This window comes from Papaver somniferum, unplaced genomic scaffold (assembly GCF_003573695.1).
Source record: "Papaver somniferum cultivar HN1 unplaced genomic scaffold, ASM357369v1 unplaced-scaffold_107, whole genome shotgun sequence".
Taxonomy (NCBI): Eukaryota; Viridiplantae; Streptophyta; class Magnoliopsida; order Ranunculales; family Papaveraceae; genus Papaver; species Papaver somniferum.
The window spans coordinates 1,590,930-1,608,287 of NW_020619603.1; the positions used below are offsets into that span (position 1 = coordinate 1,590,930).

The window sequence follows — 17,358 nt, forward strand, 5'->3', positions numbered from 1 at the left end:
TTCTAAAAATATTTTCTTAAGAGTTTTATTTATGGAAAAGTTCTTTTTACGTGTTCAACTTGTTTTTAAAGAAAACAAATACCTAATTTCGTTTGCAAGTATCATCTCCTTTAAATACAACTCGAAAATTTGTTTTCAAAACAACCGAAAATTCTTCTTTCATGCTAGGGTTTCTCCATACATTTACTTCCATCCATGTTCCTAAGTTTAAGTTTGGATAGCTTGCGTTGTGCTAACACTAGCTATATCGGACAGTCTTATCCTGGACACATCTTCGCTGTGAGGGGATTAACATTACCCGTCTCGAGTATACCCGCGAACTAATGTGTTAAGAACAACTTGTTGAACCTATGATTCTGCACTCGTCAAGTTGTTTGTGATAGAGCTATTTTTGGTCCAGTCCTTTACATCTAACTAGTATATATTTTCTTGTTGCAAGATTCCAACAATTTGTTGTTGGAATTTTAACAGAGACTTCGTTAAAATTCTTGAGCATGAGAATAATATCGCTTCAATCCATTTGTTGGGTGGAGGAAGTTCTTGAACCATCTGGAGGAGTCTTTAGGGTATCTCTTCAATCCATCTTTCCTGTCTACATGGTACAAACCAAACGCAACCGAGTATCCACTTGCCCACTCATAGTTGTCCATCAATGTCCATGCAAAATAACCTTTTACATCAACACCCTCCTTAATGGGTTGTTGAAGGTGATAAAGATGTTGAATGTGGTAGTTAACCCTCTTAGAATCTCTTATCGATTCTTCAAATAATTCTGTAAAGTCAGTTGGATACCCGTTCTCCGTAATGTATATAATTGGACTTTTGTATTGCTCTTTTATATAAATGAGTATCTCTTTGATCCTTGGTGGGTATACGTTTAGCCATGGTAAAACAGCCGTAGGACCAATGACAACCCCGTTCCGCGCAGTTCCTTTCTTAGCTTGAGGATCGTCAGAGTAACTTATTTCTGTAGCATTTGTTGGTGGATCATTAGAAATACAACTTGTGGTGTAGTAATTCAATCCAATGAAATCAAATGATCCTTTGATTTTCAGATACTGGTCATATGTAAATACCGGTAGGCGATCTTTTAATATTTCTATCATGTTTTGTGGATAATGTCCATGGACTAGAGGTTTTAAAAAGAATCCTAAGGAGAAATCTAGTGCTCTCTTTGTAGCTAAAACGTCTTCTTCTTTCGTAGAGGCAGGAACCATCCAGTCAGTGTTAAGCGTAATTCCAACTTTACCTCTTTGAGATGCTTGATATTTTTCCTTGTAAAGATTTGCAGCAGCAGAATGTGCAAGAAGTAGGTTGTGCCCGACAACATAAGGCTCAACCCCTGAATTTCCATATTTGCAAAGATGTCGGTTTGAGAATCGACCTGGTGCTGCTAATCCCGCCAAGTCATAACCCAAGTAAATAAAGGTCCAAGGCTCATTAAATGTGATCCAATGCTTGACTCTATCGCCAAATTCTTTAAAGCACACCTCTGCATAATCCTTGAAATCATTGACAAGCTGAGAACTCAAGAAACCACCATATTCATCTTCGAGGGGTTGTGGAAGATCAAAATGAAGCAGTGTCACAAATGGCTGAATACCATGGGATAAGAGCTCATTAATGAGATTGTTGTAATAAGCGACTCCTCGTTTGTTCACTCCTTTACTCAAATGTCCCCTTGGTAAAATTCTGGACCAAGCGATGGAGAACCTATAACTGTCCATACCCATTTCTTTGATTAGCTTTACATCTTCCTTGTAGCGATGATAAGAATCAACGGCCACATCTGCGGTGGCACGTCCTGGTATCTTATCTATATTTTGCTCGACATAAGTATCCCAAATAGTTTTTCCTCTACCTCCTTCTTTGGTTGCCCCTTCATTCTGGTATGCAGCAGTAGAAACTCCAAAAATAAAGTCAGCGGGGAAGTCATCTCGGGATGGAATTTCTTTGCTCACATTATGCGCATTCAAACCGGTAATATGCACATTAAAAAGGAAAAAAAGGAAAAATGAGTAGATGAAATGGCATGAGATGATCTTTCCTTGATCCATCATATTTACAATTCTTTTTAATGTTTTACTTCTTTTGAATCCGCATTTGAAGGTTATATACATATATATAGCTTGGCAGTTGGCTAACAAACTAACTGTAACAACCCTAACAAATTTCATCCAACCCTGGCCGGCATTTATGGAACAAGATAGGCTAATATTTCTCATTTTCAAGAGTACAAAACACAGTTCGGCTAAGTTTGTCCGTGTTAGTGGTGGTCAGGATTTGTCCTTCGCAAAGATAAATCCATGGATGTGGTTGTCCAGACCAAACCCTTCTACCGCACGTGTGGCGTAGCTTCTCCGTTGAGGATTTGTCGTTCTCTCAGTATCTCAGAAGCAAAATCTTCCGCCTCTGCTGAAACACGATCGATCACTTAGTCTTCTTCCCTATCATTGTTAAACATGGAACACGCAGGTTGCTTTTTAAGGATTATTTTTGATCATCATGTTAATTTTGGGGATGTTCTACATGATTTTGAAATCTGGTTTGGTTCCAATGAAGATCAATCGCAAATTTTTTGGAACAGAAACCAAATTACATGTATGATTCCCTGAAGAATCGAATTTGGGTTCGTTGTTTGTAAAAACTTTAGTCCAGATTAATTTTTGATTAATTTGCCCAGATTAAAAAAATGAATGACAGTCTTACTTCTCTGATTCCCTGAAGATCAGAACTTTTTATGTAATTTTCTTGGAAAGGTCCGTATTCCAGTTAAGATTTGGTTTTTGAGTTTACGCTCCTAATTTTGATCCCTAATTGATAGGGTAGGTCGTATCAATTTTAACCTGATTGTTTCCTCACGCAGCAATGTTTGATCATGAGACGATTCAGGTTCTTTATATTTAATTTCCTTTTCAAATCTGCAGTTACAATCTCCTTAACTGTAACCAGGCGAACTGCGCGGTTCTTTTAGCCTTCCGTCTTCCTATGTGTTCTAAATTTATTGCTTTCAGTCCCGATTCATATTTTCTATGATTAATAACAACCGTTTCATTTTGAATCCATCAAGTGTCCTGGCACTGGAAGAATGAAAAGGTGCAGCCTATATAAAGGTCACCTGATTTTCATTCTCCCATAAGAAGTATCAATGGGTGCTTTTGGTTTCTTTGTTGATTTAATTTCAATCCGATCACTTGTTTTCACCTTCGGTCCTCTTTTCCAGTTTACTCAGTCATTTCGGTTCTATTAGTTTTCAGGGTTTGAGGATTTTGGGTGCTTATTGATTTATTGATAAAACTACGCCCATTGTATTCTTAGGAGGACTTACAAATACAAATACATAACTACCAATATGTGCAGGATCTTCCGTACTCCCACATCGACATCACGAAGCAATACGAGAGGAATTCAGGTACGGTAAACTTCAGACTACATGTTCCGTGATTAAATTTGATATGATAAATTATTGTTATTACTTTGTTATAGGTTCTGCCCAAATTACAAATTACAAAAATTGAATTGCTTCATGTAGTGTTAATGATGTCGTTCCAATCCTGACCATTTCAGGATGGTTGTAGCAGTAACAAACTGCCACTGTCGGTCGATGATGTTCGGGATTTGGATGTTCTGATAATTTCAGTTTCGTTTGAATATTGCTACACTACCACACATAGTGACACAACTTATATAGGCAACAAGATGTACAGGTTAGTGTTACAGGTTTTTAAAATAAGTGTGCAAGATTTAGTTTGTTGCGCGGTTAATTCACTTTAGCGGTTTGCCCTTCTTTTGTTGTTGTTGACATAGTACAGAGTTACAGTTCACTATTAAAAAGTCATGCAGTATATATATAGTTCATAATAGTTTTCTTATCAGTTGGTGACCAACTATGTCGCACCCAAAACAGTATAATTGGCATTGCGTACCATTTTTCTATTACAAAAGGCGCTAACAAATTTACGTCGACTTGGGTCCTTACTTCATACTCAGGTTCTAAATGGCGTTATAACAGTTTGTGTGTTTTTCATATTATCAGCAGGACGCAATGCAGTTAAAGCACCAGAAAGAACAGGAAAAAAAAAACATCAACCAAGTGATAAAGTAAGTTTATCTATTTCCCTTACGTATCCTTATGATAATGCCAATTTCTTTGACATTTAAAAATACTAGATTTGGGCCCGTGCTACGCACCGGGAATTTTATTTCTTTTAATTTGATGTGCGTGGGGATGCATTTTTGATTTGGTGTGCATGGAGCTTCGCCCGTCCCGTGGGGATGCATTTTTGATTTGTTGTGCGCGGGGCTTCGTCCCGCCCCGTGGAGATGCATTTTTGATTTGGTGTGCGCGGCGCTTCGCCCCGTCCCGTGGAGATGCATTTTTGATTTGTTGTGGGCAGGGTTTCGCCTCACCCCATAGGGATGCATTTTTGATTTGGTGTGCGCGGGGCCTCGCCCCGTCCTGTGGCGAGGCATTTTTGATTTGGTGTGGCGATGTATTTTTGATTTGGTGTGGCGGGCAAATACATTAAAGAGGTGGACAATATGTGTATATTTTATTTATTTTTTAATTTTATTTTCGTAGAAAATATGTGGATTTTTTTCCCTATAGATATTCATTTTATTTTCGCAGAAAATATGTTTATTTTTTCCCATTTGGATATTAATTTGGAAAAGAGAGTCCTTATACGGTAGATACTCGATTTCCAAATTGAATTTGGACTTACATAAAATTCCAAACACGGTAAGATAGGTTTTCCTTTTGAGTTTGTAATTTTTAAACCAATCATACGTTGCCAAGTGTCCTCGCGAATTCCAAATTGAATTTGGTTTCTTTTTTTTATCTTTTCTTATTCTTTTTAAACTAATCATACGTTGTCAAGTGTCTTCGCGAATTCCAAATTGATTTTGGTTTCCTTTTTTTAATTTTTTCTTATTCTTTTTAAACCAATCATTCGTTTTCAAGTGTCTCACCAAAACGCTCGTTTTACCAAACTCAAAAAAGACCTATTTCGGCCAATAGAAAACGAGAATTTTCTCACCGTTCAACATGAAAATTTTATTTGTCTAGGCTTTTAAGTCTTTAGATAGATGTTCATTTTTTTCTTCATAGAATTGACTTGCAAAGCCGTGCCATGACATTATCTTCCCACCCTTAATCGTTCATTTTGGCTACTTTCTGATTCCATCGAATAGACTATGTGATGCAGGGTAAGCAGCAGAGATTAAACATGCTTTTTCAGAATATCCGTTCTCCTGTCCTTCCAATTGGATAAATGTCTCATCATTCTCGACAACCTAATCAGAGATTAAAAATGCCTTTTCAGAATATTCGTTCTCCCGTCCTTCCAATTGGATAAATGTCTCATCATTCTCGACAACCTAATCAGTAAGTCCCACTGTACCTTTCCTCCTTTGATGTGAGTCTTATTTAAAATCCCGAATTTACTCAACATTTCAGCGCAGCCTTTTCGCATTCCACTTCTAACATTGTAGATGCTTAAAAAAAATTATAATCTCACCGGCTAACATATGCTACTTGGTAAATACCACAACCCTGCATATTATTAATGCCTCCTAACGTTTGTGTCTATTTGGTTTCCATCTCCCCAGCTTAATTAACTGACCAAATCACAAGTTTTACTTTATCATCGTTAGTCGCCCTCCAAAGAACAATAGGCAGGCTTCAATGACTTGATCATCGATAAACCCCAAATTATCGAAATTGTTGCCCCATAAACATTAGTAAGTCAAATATAAATGTCCATGCATGAATTAATTTTCGATGCCGAGTTCTCAAAACAATTTTGTTGATCACGCGGTTAAATTTAACATTTTTCCTGAACTCGGTAGTGTTTTCTAAAAGCTTATTTAACATTTTTCTGGAGGCGGTGGCATCGCTTTGGACGTCAGGAACTAATGAATTTATTTAAATAAGTACCCAGTGATACCTGCTGTTAAAATGCTCATTGGGTCCAGTAATCATTGAACTTTTTTCAATTTGGTCCCACTATTTATTCGACCAGGGAATTTGTTACTACCACGATACAATATGGTGTTATGTAATTTTCGTTAATACTGATGAAAGTAATATTTAAGAACAGACTGACCCCATTTTCGGTATTTTTTTTTTCATTTGGCGCAGACACTATTAACTAATGGCAACTCCAAGATGAAACTTAGCTTATATAAAGACAACTCTCTTTATTGACGTTTAGAAAATCTCTCAAAACTAAACTAAAGCTTTAATCTTGCTCATATGATCAATCACAACTTTGATGATCATATATATATAGAACTATGAATTCTTTTTCCTAATTCTATTATCTTATTACATGTCTTTACTTTTCTTAGAACTAGATGACTTCTAATTCCCTTAGGATTACATCAATTTCCTAATCTTGTCCTAACCAACTTGTTAGAGATTATCTTAGACTTAATGTTGAAGTTTAACCAACATTAACCTTATCAATGCAGTTAAGGAACATTGAGAGAGAAACTCAGGCGCCTATGTCAACTAGAGAATGTCTCAGTTCCATTGAGGAGGGAACTTCAGGAAAAGCATACTTTGCGTACACTCATTTGTATTGTATGTGTACCAAGTGTATCATACTTTGTAATTGTTGTTCTGTTAGATAGCTTCATATCTCTCAAATTTTAAAACCAATCATCTGAAACTAAGCTTTTCAGAATCGACAGGTGTAAACTAAATACTCATATGATAAATGGATTATGTTGAAGTTATATACTCACCAACTGAAAGTGTTTTCGCAGATCTTTCAAAGCTAGATAAATTAAGTTCTCTCTTCTCAGCTTTTGTACCTCATTTTTTTTTTAATAAAATTGATTTGTGTGAATTTTCAATAAAAATAGCCATCTACTCTGTAAATCATGTGGGTATTGTTTGGTTGTTTGATCGATGTCCAACTTGTCACATTTTTGTTGTGAATGATGAGTTGTGTATGTGAGTTACTGGCCTACTAGGGAAAGTGATAATGGGTTCATCCACTAATAATGGGTTCATCCACTAATGCAGTGGTACTTTTACAGCCTTAGATAGGACACTGGACTCATGAGACGAAGTATAAAAATATGGGCCGATGTCAATACCGGTTATAACATTTGGATACGGAAAAACCACCTCTTTCCAGCTAACATGTCAGAAAACTATCCTCTAGAAGGGTCAATCTTTATATCAAAAAAGGAAATGGTTGATATGCAATGAAAGTTGCTTATACCCTATCAAAAAAATATTACTACTGTTAATCAGGTATTCACAAGAAATGAATCGGACGCAGTATTCACTTGGTGCATCCCAAAGGTAACGGCACGGGTTAAGACCTAGTATTTTTGTATAGAAATCATATACATCCGGTACAAACTTCTTGTTAAAACCAAGAACCCGTTCCTTTAAATATATATGTAAAATATATTTCAGGAAGATGCAATCTATTAATAAAGGTCAAACTTGGCATATTCAGCCAATGACATTCATTTCGAAGAAAGTTACAAACTGACAAAGAAATTCCTAACCGAAACGATGTAAGTATGATGTTCAACCACAGTTAGTTATCCTCTTAATAACCAATCTTTATCTTTGATTCTCTAAAAAAAAACAACCTGTAAGCAACATGAGTTAAACTCCGAACAAGTTCTCCAGAGCCTCCTCATTACAACAAGAGTTAGAATTACATCTTAAACAACAACGGTAGTCGTCAAATTTAGAGTAAAGCAATGAATATGGACACTACAATATTTTAGAGGTGAAACTCATTTTCAGACAATGTAGGTAAGTTGGATCTCTTTGAGATCGAAAAGTTGTCCTGGTCATTAAGCATAAGGCTTAGCTTAATGTGAAACCTAAGTTTATAGACATCCTGGAACTATGTATCTCCATAAATTTAGCTTAAGGATAATGGCCCGTCTATTGTTGTGATTATGGAAATGGCCAGTGCATCCTATAAGTGGTGTTTGTGTCTCTATGGTCCAACAATAGCGTTATGTTTGATTTAAGTATTCAGTTATACATGATGTTCTGCGCATTGATTAAGATTCTTTGTTTACTAAAATGGGTGGCCATCTGCAGTCGTTTTTGTTTCTAATCCGAAAGGTCTTTTGCTAAATATTTTCTAAAAGAAATAAAAATGATTTGTTGCTCAACCAAGTGGGAGAATGTTATATTTTCTATGGTTTAGCAACTAATCATGTTTAGTTTGATAAAACCGGATGAGTCTAATCTTAATCAAGTGTTTGTTTAATGTTTAGATCATGTACTAAAAGGAATTAAGTATTGGATTTTTATTCCAACGAGGGTTTTATCACCGCTTAACGTGAGAGCTTTATTTGTCAAGGCCTTTAAGGGAGGAGATATCGTTTTTATTTTAGTTTTATTTTGATTTTGCAACCATCAACTCTATTACTCATAAGGGTATTTTCAATTCCTTTTTATGTTTACTATAAGTGCAAAATCATTATTGTTCTACTATTTTTATTTTTTTCCTGTCCATTGAAATTGATTTTTATCATGTGGTTTGATTAAAATTGATTTTGGTTTGTATTTACAGGTCCACAAATAAGTAGGTTTTTGTACTTTCTGGTATGTGATTCTGAAACCCTAATTATTGATTGTTACTTATGATAAATTGATTTTTTGAATTTTCGGAATTAGAACGGGTTTTTTGATAAATTCTGAAACCCTAATTATTGATCAGACTTATCATTCCAATTCTTTGTTAGGGTTAGTGTATTAAACATGCTAATTATTTTTCAGGTATTTTTATGAACCCACAATTAGGGATACCACCACAAATTGGGGGATACTCATAGTTATATGAGACCAGATTTTAGTTAAGGGGGAACTTTTTATAGTGATGAAATGTCAACAGTGTCCTTCACTTTAATATAAACTAAAAAAAAAACTTTAGAAGTATCCCCTCATTATTTTTAACGATTACTACTACTGCTCCTCCTCTTCCTCTTCTTCTTCTTCTTCTTCTTCTTCTTCTTCTCTTCTTCTATAACTTTTTCGATTCATCGTCGATTCTAAAAATTTCTTCATCGATTAAATTCTCATCTAATGGCGGGACCGCGATACAAAAACGTCCAAAGAAAAACAATAGATCCTGGTGTGGGAATTTCTGCTCGAAATAAAGCAAAGCCGCCTGTTTCGGAAGAAGAAGAAAACAATTCCGACATCAACCACTCAATACAATGGCTCAGGTTAGAAGGTGAGTGAATTCCCATCCATTTTCGTATTAATTTTCTTAAATTTGATAGGATTTCATCAAAAATTAGGGTAAATTTAAGTTAACAGTTGAGCTGTCGGTATTGCTTTGGGTTTGAATGCAATACCGACTTGCACTTTCGTTATTGGTATGTGTATAAACACAATACCGACTGGAACTTTCGTTATTGGTATGTGTATAAACACAATACCGACTGGGGATTTCGGTATTGGTTGGGTTTTGAAGGCAATACCGAAAGTAGTGTCTGTATAGGTTTTTAAATCTAGTTGATCGAAATTCCATTTCTGAATTGGATTTGGTTTGGGGTTTGAATTGATCTTGATATTTCCTGTTGTTCATCGCCATTAGCAGTGTTTAGGGAATCCACTTGATCTTTCCTGCTTATGAATTCAATATTCTTAGTTGAGCCCATCGTATCAAATTTTGGATGAAAGAGATTTTAGAAGTTGTTAATAGAGTGCAATTGACCATCTTTGCACTCTAGATGCCGGTGATGAGTATACCGAGCTAGTAAAGAAGGAACATTGACATGTTTCTCTATTGTTGCTTATGGTTGAAATTTTGATACGTACTAGTTTGCTGCTCAAGTTAATGGGGGATACTCAAGGGTGATTTAGTCATTACCTTTTTTTTTGGATAAGGGGTTTTTCGAATTACTTCATAATTTTTTTTATGTTTTTTGAGTATCCCCCAATTTGTGGTGGTATCCTCCAATTCTGGGTTCATTTTTATCCTTTCATGATGATTTTTGAATTGATTAATATCAGAAGCCAATGGATTAATGGGTTGTGATAGAGTTTCAACTGATTTTTTAAGGTATTGCTTGATAATCCATGTTTTAGGTTTAGTTGATAGTGGCATCGAAAGAATTTTTCGTAGGGTATCTTGGACACTGGGTATTTGTAGTAGCTAAGTCTATTGATTGGTAAGTTTATTCTTCTACTTCCATTGATTGGTTTCTAAGTTGTTACTAAATATACTCTATTTACATAGTATTGGTAATGGCTTCGGGTTGGCCAACTATTTGCTCTTCATACACCATTTGGTTGTATTACTACGAGCAGGTCCTCTCTCTAACCTTATTTCTTCTCAAAACAAATTCTTTACTGTGCAGTGATAACTGAACCTATAATATAGGCCCCTGGGATGCAGACATCCGTAGAGTGCTGCAGGCATGTCTAGTCGAATGAACGAAAAGAGAAAAGGTTAGGACTGAACATGGTTTCGGTTTTCCGCCGGAACTGGACCAAACCAGACTTTATAGACCAAGGAAGTTTGGGCACCAAGGAATTTCCAAAACCGAATATTCTTAAAGATATGCAATAAAGCCCAAATCGATTTTCATAATTCCTGGAAATGCTTTGTCCAAATATTGACCGAAATCTCAGTATAAAATCTCCAAGTAGTAAATGCACATTACCAATTTTAACTTTCTAAATATATGCATTTAATTGTTGGAAATTGAAAGCATATAAAACTAAAAACCTTAATTAAAAGTTTCTCAATTTATTTCGATCCTGGATTCTCCTTTAGTTATTAAGGAATATCTTTGAACAATAATAGGTAAGAATTACTACACGTATTCAAAGTATGTCGACATCTTTACTTTGTAAATCCTTTTTCATATTTACAATTTTGGAACCGATTTTCCACACTTCCAAACAAGTTTAGAATTGGTTCATTTGATTTCCAAGAACTATGTGATTGATCAAAAACATTCAATCACCAATCATGGGTTTCACGGTTATACCAAAACAAGTTTCGGTTCTACCTCCAAGTGGATACTAGGATCGGTCACATTAGTTTCCAAAACTTTGTTAACTAAGTACCAGGATTGGTTGCACAAGTCATAGGATCGGTTACACCAATTCACCAAGGCTTGTTAACATACTACAAGGATCGGTTACACATCTTGTGATTAGTCCCAACCAAGTATCTTGGTATAACTAATCACAATGCCTGACTTATGATTTGGTATGAAAGGTTTTTGTTAATTGGTGTAACCGATCCTAAGTAATCACCATGTGATGGTATGATCGATCCTTGTAATTGGTGTGCTAGGATCGGTGTGAACGATCATGAGTGTATGTGTGTAATCGATCCTTGTAATTGGTGTAACCGGTCCTGGTAACTGGTGTGACCGATCACAAGTAATACCATGTGTACATGGAACCGATCCTTGTAACTGGTGTGACCGATCCTACTGACCGGTGTGACCGATCACAAGTGTTTCCATATTTAGGTATAACCAATCCTAGTGATTGGTAGAACCGATTGAACCCATGTATGTTTTTGGTATTTGATCAATCACATAGTAATCTTGGAAAACAGGCGAACCATATCTAAACTTGTTTGGAAGTGTGGTATAACCGATTCCAAGAATGCAAATCAATGTAAATATATATGAAATAAAGATTTACAGTGAAAAGATGTCAACATACTTTGAACACGAGCAATAACTCTTATCATTTATTGTTCAAAGATATTCCTTAGTACCAAAGGTGATCATGTGCCTAAATAAATTAAGAATCTTTTAATTAAGGTTTTTGATTTTATATACATTAATTACCAGCAATTAATATATAGCTCTAGAAAATAAAAATTAGTAATGTGCAGTGTTATTGGTTTTCAATTGATTTGATTGACTAATGGTTGTTGAAACTTTGATTGCACCTAGTTTGTTTATGCTTGAGAATATTCTCTTCTGATATAAGATTCACTCAAACTAGATCAGAGTATCGACGGGATCTTTAGAACTGTTTATAGATATAAAGACATCTTGTGATAATTCATTATTAACAGACTCTGTTCTGTGTGTGATTGATTATAAGAGATTCAAGTGGTGTTGTGCATGTTATTGAAGATTAAAGAATATTTGAAGACAAAGAAGATCTCTTATTAGTTTTCGTATCTTGTGAATTGTGTGCACAAACCTTGATCGGCTGGGATCCAACTAGAATCGAAATTATTCGATTGATTAGTTGCGTGAGATCGACATTCTCTATATATCTCTTTAGGATCTATATTGATTAAGTGCAAATCGATACTTGACTACTTCGGTAGTTAAAGTTAGATTGATCTAACCAGACAAAGGAGTTCATTAGATTAAACGAAAGAACCTTTGTCAATAACTCATCTAAATCTTTAGCAAGATTGATTAGAGTGGTTACCAAACAGATTCTTGCTTTTCTGTTTGGAATACGATCCAAAGGACTTGCTATTCACGTGCGTGACTCTAAAAGTCGAAGGCGTAGGGATACTGACGGAACTAAATAGCTCCGGGAGTATGCTTGGTCTCTACTATATGAAGTTGGTATTATATTTTGTATAACGACTTAATTCTGAGACTATTCAAAACTGGACTAGGTCCCGGGGTTTTTCTGCATTTGCGGTTTTCTCGTTAACAAAATCATGTTGTGTCTTTTTACTTTGATTTCCGCATTATAATTGTTTATTGTAATAAAGTAAAATAAACATATATGTTAACTCCGCATTACTTGATAGTGATCCTATAGGGTTTGGTTATTACCGAAATTATTATCAAGTAACACAGTTTGTTGTAGTATTGTCTCGATCTTGTATCCACAGTCAATCACACAAGTTATCTTGTTGTTGTGTTGTCTCGATCTCGTATCCATACACGATCACACGAAGTGTGAACCGAATTATTATATCGACTCCGTCCATAGACGATCACATTCGGTAGAGGACTTATAGGTTGAAATAAAAAGATTGTGGTGTACTTGGGTACCCTCGTCTTTTCAGAAACTTTTTTTAATGGTTGGGAACATCCCTAAATCTTTATAAAGAGTTGTTTATGACAATTACGGTGTTCAAACCACTAACTCCGCAGAGGGAAGAGCATGCCAACCATGAGGCCACTTGATGGTTAGCAGTAAAACTTCTTATCGTTAGGTTATTTGCCTAGGTGTCCGTTAGGTGAGTCGATGTCAATCTATATTGATGCCTCTTTGTAAAATATATAATTCGTAGTACTTCCGTAATAGTAACTCATTTTCCGAAACTTACGCAAATGACCTAATGATGAAAAGTTTTGTTAGGTGATTTTGAGGTTAGGTAATACAAATTAAAGATCATTTAAGGGAGGGAACGTATTTTCCATTGAATAACTTTATGGAATATGATTAATTCAATACAATTTATAGTTTTTTTTTTCTTTTCACTATAAGTATGTAATATATACGAGTATTATTGAAGGGAAGGAACGTATTTTCCATTAAATAACTCTATGGAAAATGATTAATTCAAAACAATTTATAGTTTTTTTTCACTATAAGTATGTAATATATTAATGTTGAAATATTATAAAATAAAGTTTTTAAATGAAACTGGATGGGAATCTCGCGACAAGCTGAACACCTACACCCTTTTGAATCAACCCCTAATCTGTTAAACAAAAAACTACCTTCCTTACTATTTGCATCATTGTTGTTGTGGCAATTTTTTAATCTTATAAGGAAGTTTATTGTATCTTCACCAAGCTCGCCAAGAGTTGAAAAAACCAAAACACCAAATCCACTTTATATTATGCAGTGATAACTGAACAAATTCTTTATTGTGCAGTGATAACTGAACCTATAATATAGGTCCCTGGAATGCAAACATCCAGAAAGTGTTGCAGGAATATGTAGTCTAATGAACGAAAAGAGAAAGTATGTTCTGCTTTTGAAATCTTATATCCTAGAAAGACACATGGATTTAAGGAAGGTGCGGATTAAGTATTTAGTTTCTCCGACCTACAGTTTTGCTCTTATTTTTCTAAAATTTCAAAATTTAACTTGCATATTAGCAAAATGCTAAAGTAATTCATTTTCCTTATGATTGTCAAGATCATAGAATTGGTGGATAGCATTATTCATAGGTGAATATCGTATTTTTGTAGTTTTATCCTCTGTATCCATTATTTTTGTTATGTAGATTTACGACACTCCCAACAATCATGCAACTTGCAGGTGACTCGAGCCAGTTCAAAAATCAATATCTGATACACCAGGTCAGTAACTATCCTTTGTAACTTAGGATTTGTTGAATTGTGGTTGTTATGCTATTACTGTGTTGAAAATAAGTTTATTCCATGTCATAGAAAACTCAGATGCATGGAAAGTTGTCGAAGGATCTCATAGGACTTTTCCAGAAAGTTCACTCTGTCCTCCCTGAAAGGAAATTTTAGATATATTGATTGCGAACATGTCCCATGGCTTAACAAATTCACTAAAGTAAGGTAGTTAGATAGCGAGAAACCAGGATTTTCAGAACACAAATTCAACTTCATAGACTTCGAACTGCATCGAACAAAGTGGACGGCGCCACGTTCTGTATAAGTAAGTATAACATTACCTTTATGTTATTCATGTATAATTTGTACTATTTTTAGGAAGTTAATAAGTATATCACATCCATTTCTTTGTTACGTGATGTTGTTAATTACAGAACTTCCCTATACAAGAAGGTTATCGAGAAATGTGATGTTTGCAGTTTTGGTGTGATCATATTAGAAGTGCCAATGGGAAGGCATCCATCTGAAATTATTACATTACGGTAACAAATTCTTTTCCATCTCCGTCTCCGAGATGGTAAAAAATTCTTTTCCATCTTCTTCCCCGAGTTACGTGGGGCTAAACATAAGGTTGAGATGCATCTTAGGCCAGTGTGTGTATTAGGAGAGTTATATATGGGCTCAAGACTGTTGGCTTGAGACCCAGGCTTGAGACCCAACTTCACCGTCCAATGTCTAAACTGTTATGGACAGTCCAATGTAAGGTCGAACACTAGGGTCTAAAACTAGGGTTGTGCGTCTTGTATAAAGCGGAAGTTGAATGAATGAAAGAGAGCAGGAACTCATTATTATACATGTTTGAGATTATACAAAATCTAACATGGCATCAAGAGCCAGAGTTGATTAACAAGAATAAGAGAACCCTAGACCAGTAAACATGGCGGATGATACAGAATCATCTAAAAGAGGAAAAGAGGTAGAAAACAGTATGCAAAAGAAGAAACTAGAATATCATCTGGGATCAAGTGATGGACCAGGGATTGTCATCACCCTGATTGTGTTAAAGGTAACAAACTATGATGAATGGGATAGAGCAGTGAGAAGATCATTGATATGCAAAAGAAAATTTGGTTTTGTTGATGGAACCGTCAAAGAACCAAAGGAACCTGAGGAGTTGGAGGAGTGGATTGCAGTGCATTCAATGCTGGTTTCTTGGATCAGCAATACATTGGAGACATCTATTAGATCAACGTTGGGGGATTATGATGATGCGATCTTGTTATGGACGCACTTGAAGAGGAGATTTTGTGTTGTAAGTGGAACTCGGATCTGCCAGTTGAAAGCTGCCTTAAGCGAGTGCAAACTAAAGAAAACTGAGGAAGTTGCCATGTACTATGGGAGATTGAATAAGATATGGGATGAGATGGTGACGTACATGAAGATACCGAAGTGTAGCTGTGGCCAGTGCACGTGTAACATTGCGACACAGGTTAGTACGTCGAGAGAAGAAGATTTCTTACACTATTTTTTGATTGGTTTGGATACTGTGTATAGCTCCCTGCGTGAACAATTACTGGCAAGAGATCCACTGCCATCTATAGATGTGGCTTATCAAGCAGTGGTTAATTCGGAACGTCTAAAATTGGGGGACGGAGTTGTGGTGTCTCAGACACAGGACAATGTTATGGCGTTCAAGGTTCAGTCGGATCAACGTCCATACAATAATATGTACTGTAGCCGAGAAGGGCACTCACAAGAAGGGTGTTTTCAGCTTATTGGATACCCAGAATGGTGGGGTGACAGACAAAGAGGTGGAAGAAGATATGGTCGAGGAGGCAGAACTAGTGGTCGAGGACGTGCTGGTGCCGGGTTTGTGAACAACAGAGGAGGTAGAGGACAAGGCAATATACGTTCGCATAATTTGAACATCTCGGCAGCAACAACATATCATCCTGCCACATCTCATCCTGCCACTGGGTCTTCAGGAGATGCATCAGGACTGACAGGCGTGACTGCAAGTCAAGTTCAGCAGGTTCTTGAATATTTAAATTCAAGAAAATTCAGTTCCCAGCTCCAAGGTAAGACAAATCAAACACCCTGGATTATAGACACATGAGCTACAAATTATGTCACGTGTAAAAGAGATGATATGACAAATGTGAAAGATATTAGAGCATGTTCTGTGGGATTGCCGGACGGAAAATATGCTCACTCTGAGAAAATAGGAACAGTTATTCTTCCTGGTGGTTTGATATTGAAAAATGTGCTTTATGTGCCACAGATAACTTGTAACTTGATTTCAGTTACACAACTCATTGATGAGGTAGTATGCAATGGTCAATGTACTAACAATTTATGTCTTATACAGGACCGGTTGACGAGGAAGGTGATTGGAGTGGGTGAGCGACGAGGTGGACTATATATGTTCTGTGGTATGCCTCCAGTTAAAGTGCTTGCGGTGAGTGATGACATCCATCAGAGAAAGTGTTACAACAGTTACCGGGTGTGGGTAGATTATTGAAGAAGAATAATGATGCGTGTGATATTTGTCCGCGTGAAAAACATCGTAGAAGTAGTTTTGCTAGTAGTTTGAGCAAATCCAGTTGTAGTTTTGATTTGGTTCATATAGATTTGTGGGGTCCTTATAAGACGCGCTCGTCTTCTGGAGCACAATATTTTCTGACAATATTAGATGATTTTTCAAGAGGTGTGTGGATTTATTTAATTCAAAGCAAAACTGAGGTTGAAACAATATTTCTTAACTTTATTGCGCTTGTGAAACGTCAATTTGGTAAAGAAATCAAAATTGTTAGAAGTGATAATGGAACTGAATTTAATGCATTGCGTGGCTATTTTAAGACTAATGGAATAGTTTTTGAGACATCCTGTGTAGGAACACCTCAACAAAATGGAAGAGTGGAGAGAAAACATCAGCACATAATGAATGTGGCAAGAGCTTTGAGATTTCAAGCAAATTTACCGATCCGATTTTGGGGAGAATGTGCTTTGACAGCAGCGTATTTGATTAATCGTACGCCTACACCGGTTCTAAACAACAAAACTCCATATGAAGTTCTATTTGGGAAACCGGCACCATAT

General features: G+C 36.0%; 1 protein-coding gene and 1 long non-coding RNA gene across 2 annotated transcripts; one reads left to right on the plus strand and one right to left on the minus strand.

Annotated features, from left to right (window-relative positions):
• Positions 1-2,078, minus strand: LOC113327840 (beta-glucosidase 13-like). The gene has a single exon (XM_026574958.1). The coding sequence runs from the start codon at positions 2,058-2,060 to the stop codon at positions 480-482; it is 1,581 nt and encodes a 526-aa protein (XP_026430743.1). The 5' UTR covers positions 2,061-2,078; the 3' UTR covers positions 1-479.
• Positions 2,079-2,257: 179 nt separating this feature from the next.
• LOC113327652 lies at positions 2,258-6,690 on the plus strand. The gene is made up of 5 exons (XR_003349121.1): positions 2,258-3,412; positions 3,568-3,707; positions 4,037-4,101; positions 5,194-5,386; positions 6,475-6,690. It is a non-coding gene; the product is annotated as an uncharacterized LOC113327652 (long non-coding RNA).
• The last annotated feature ends 10,668 nt before the right edge of the window (positions 6,691-17,358 follow it).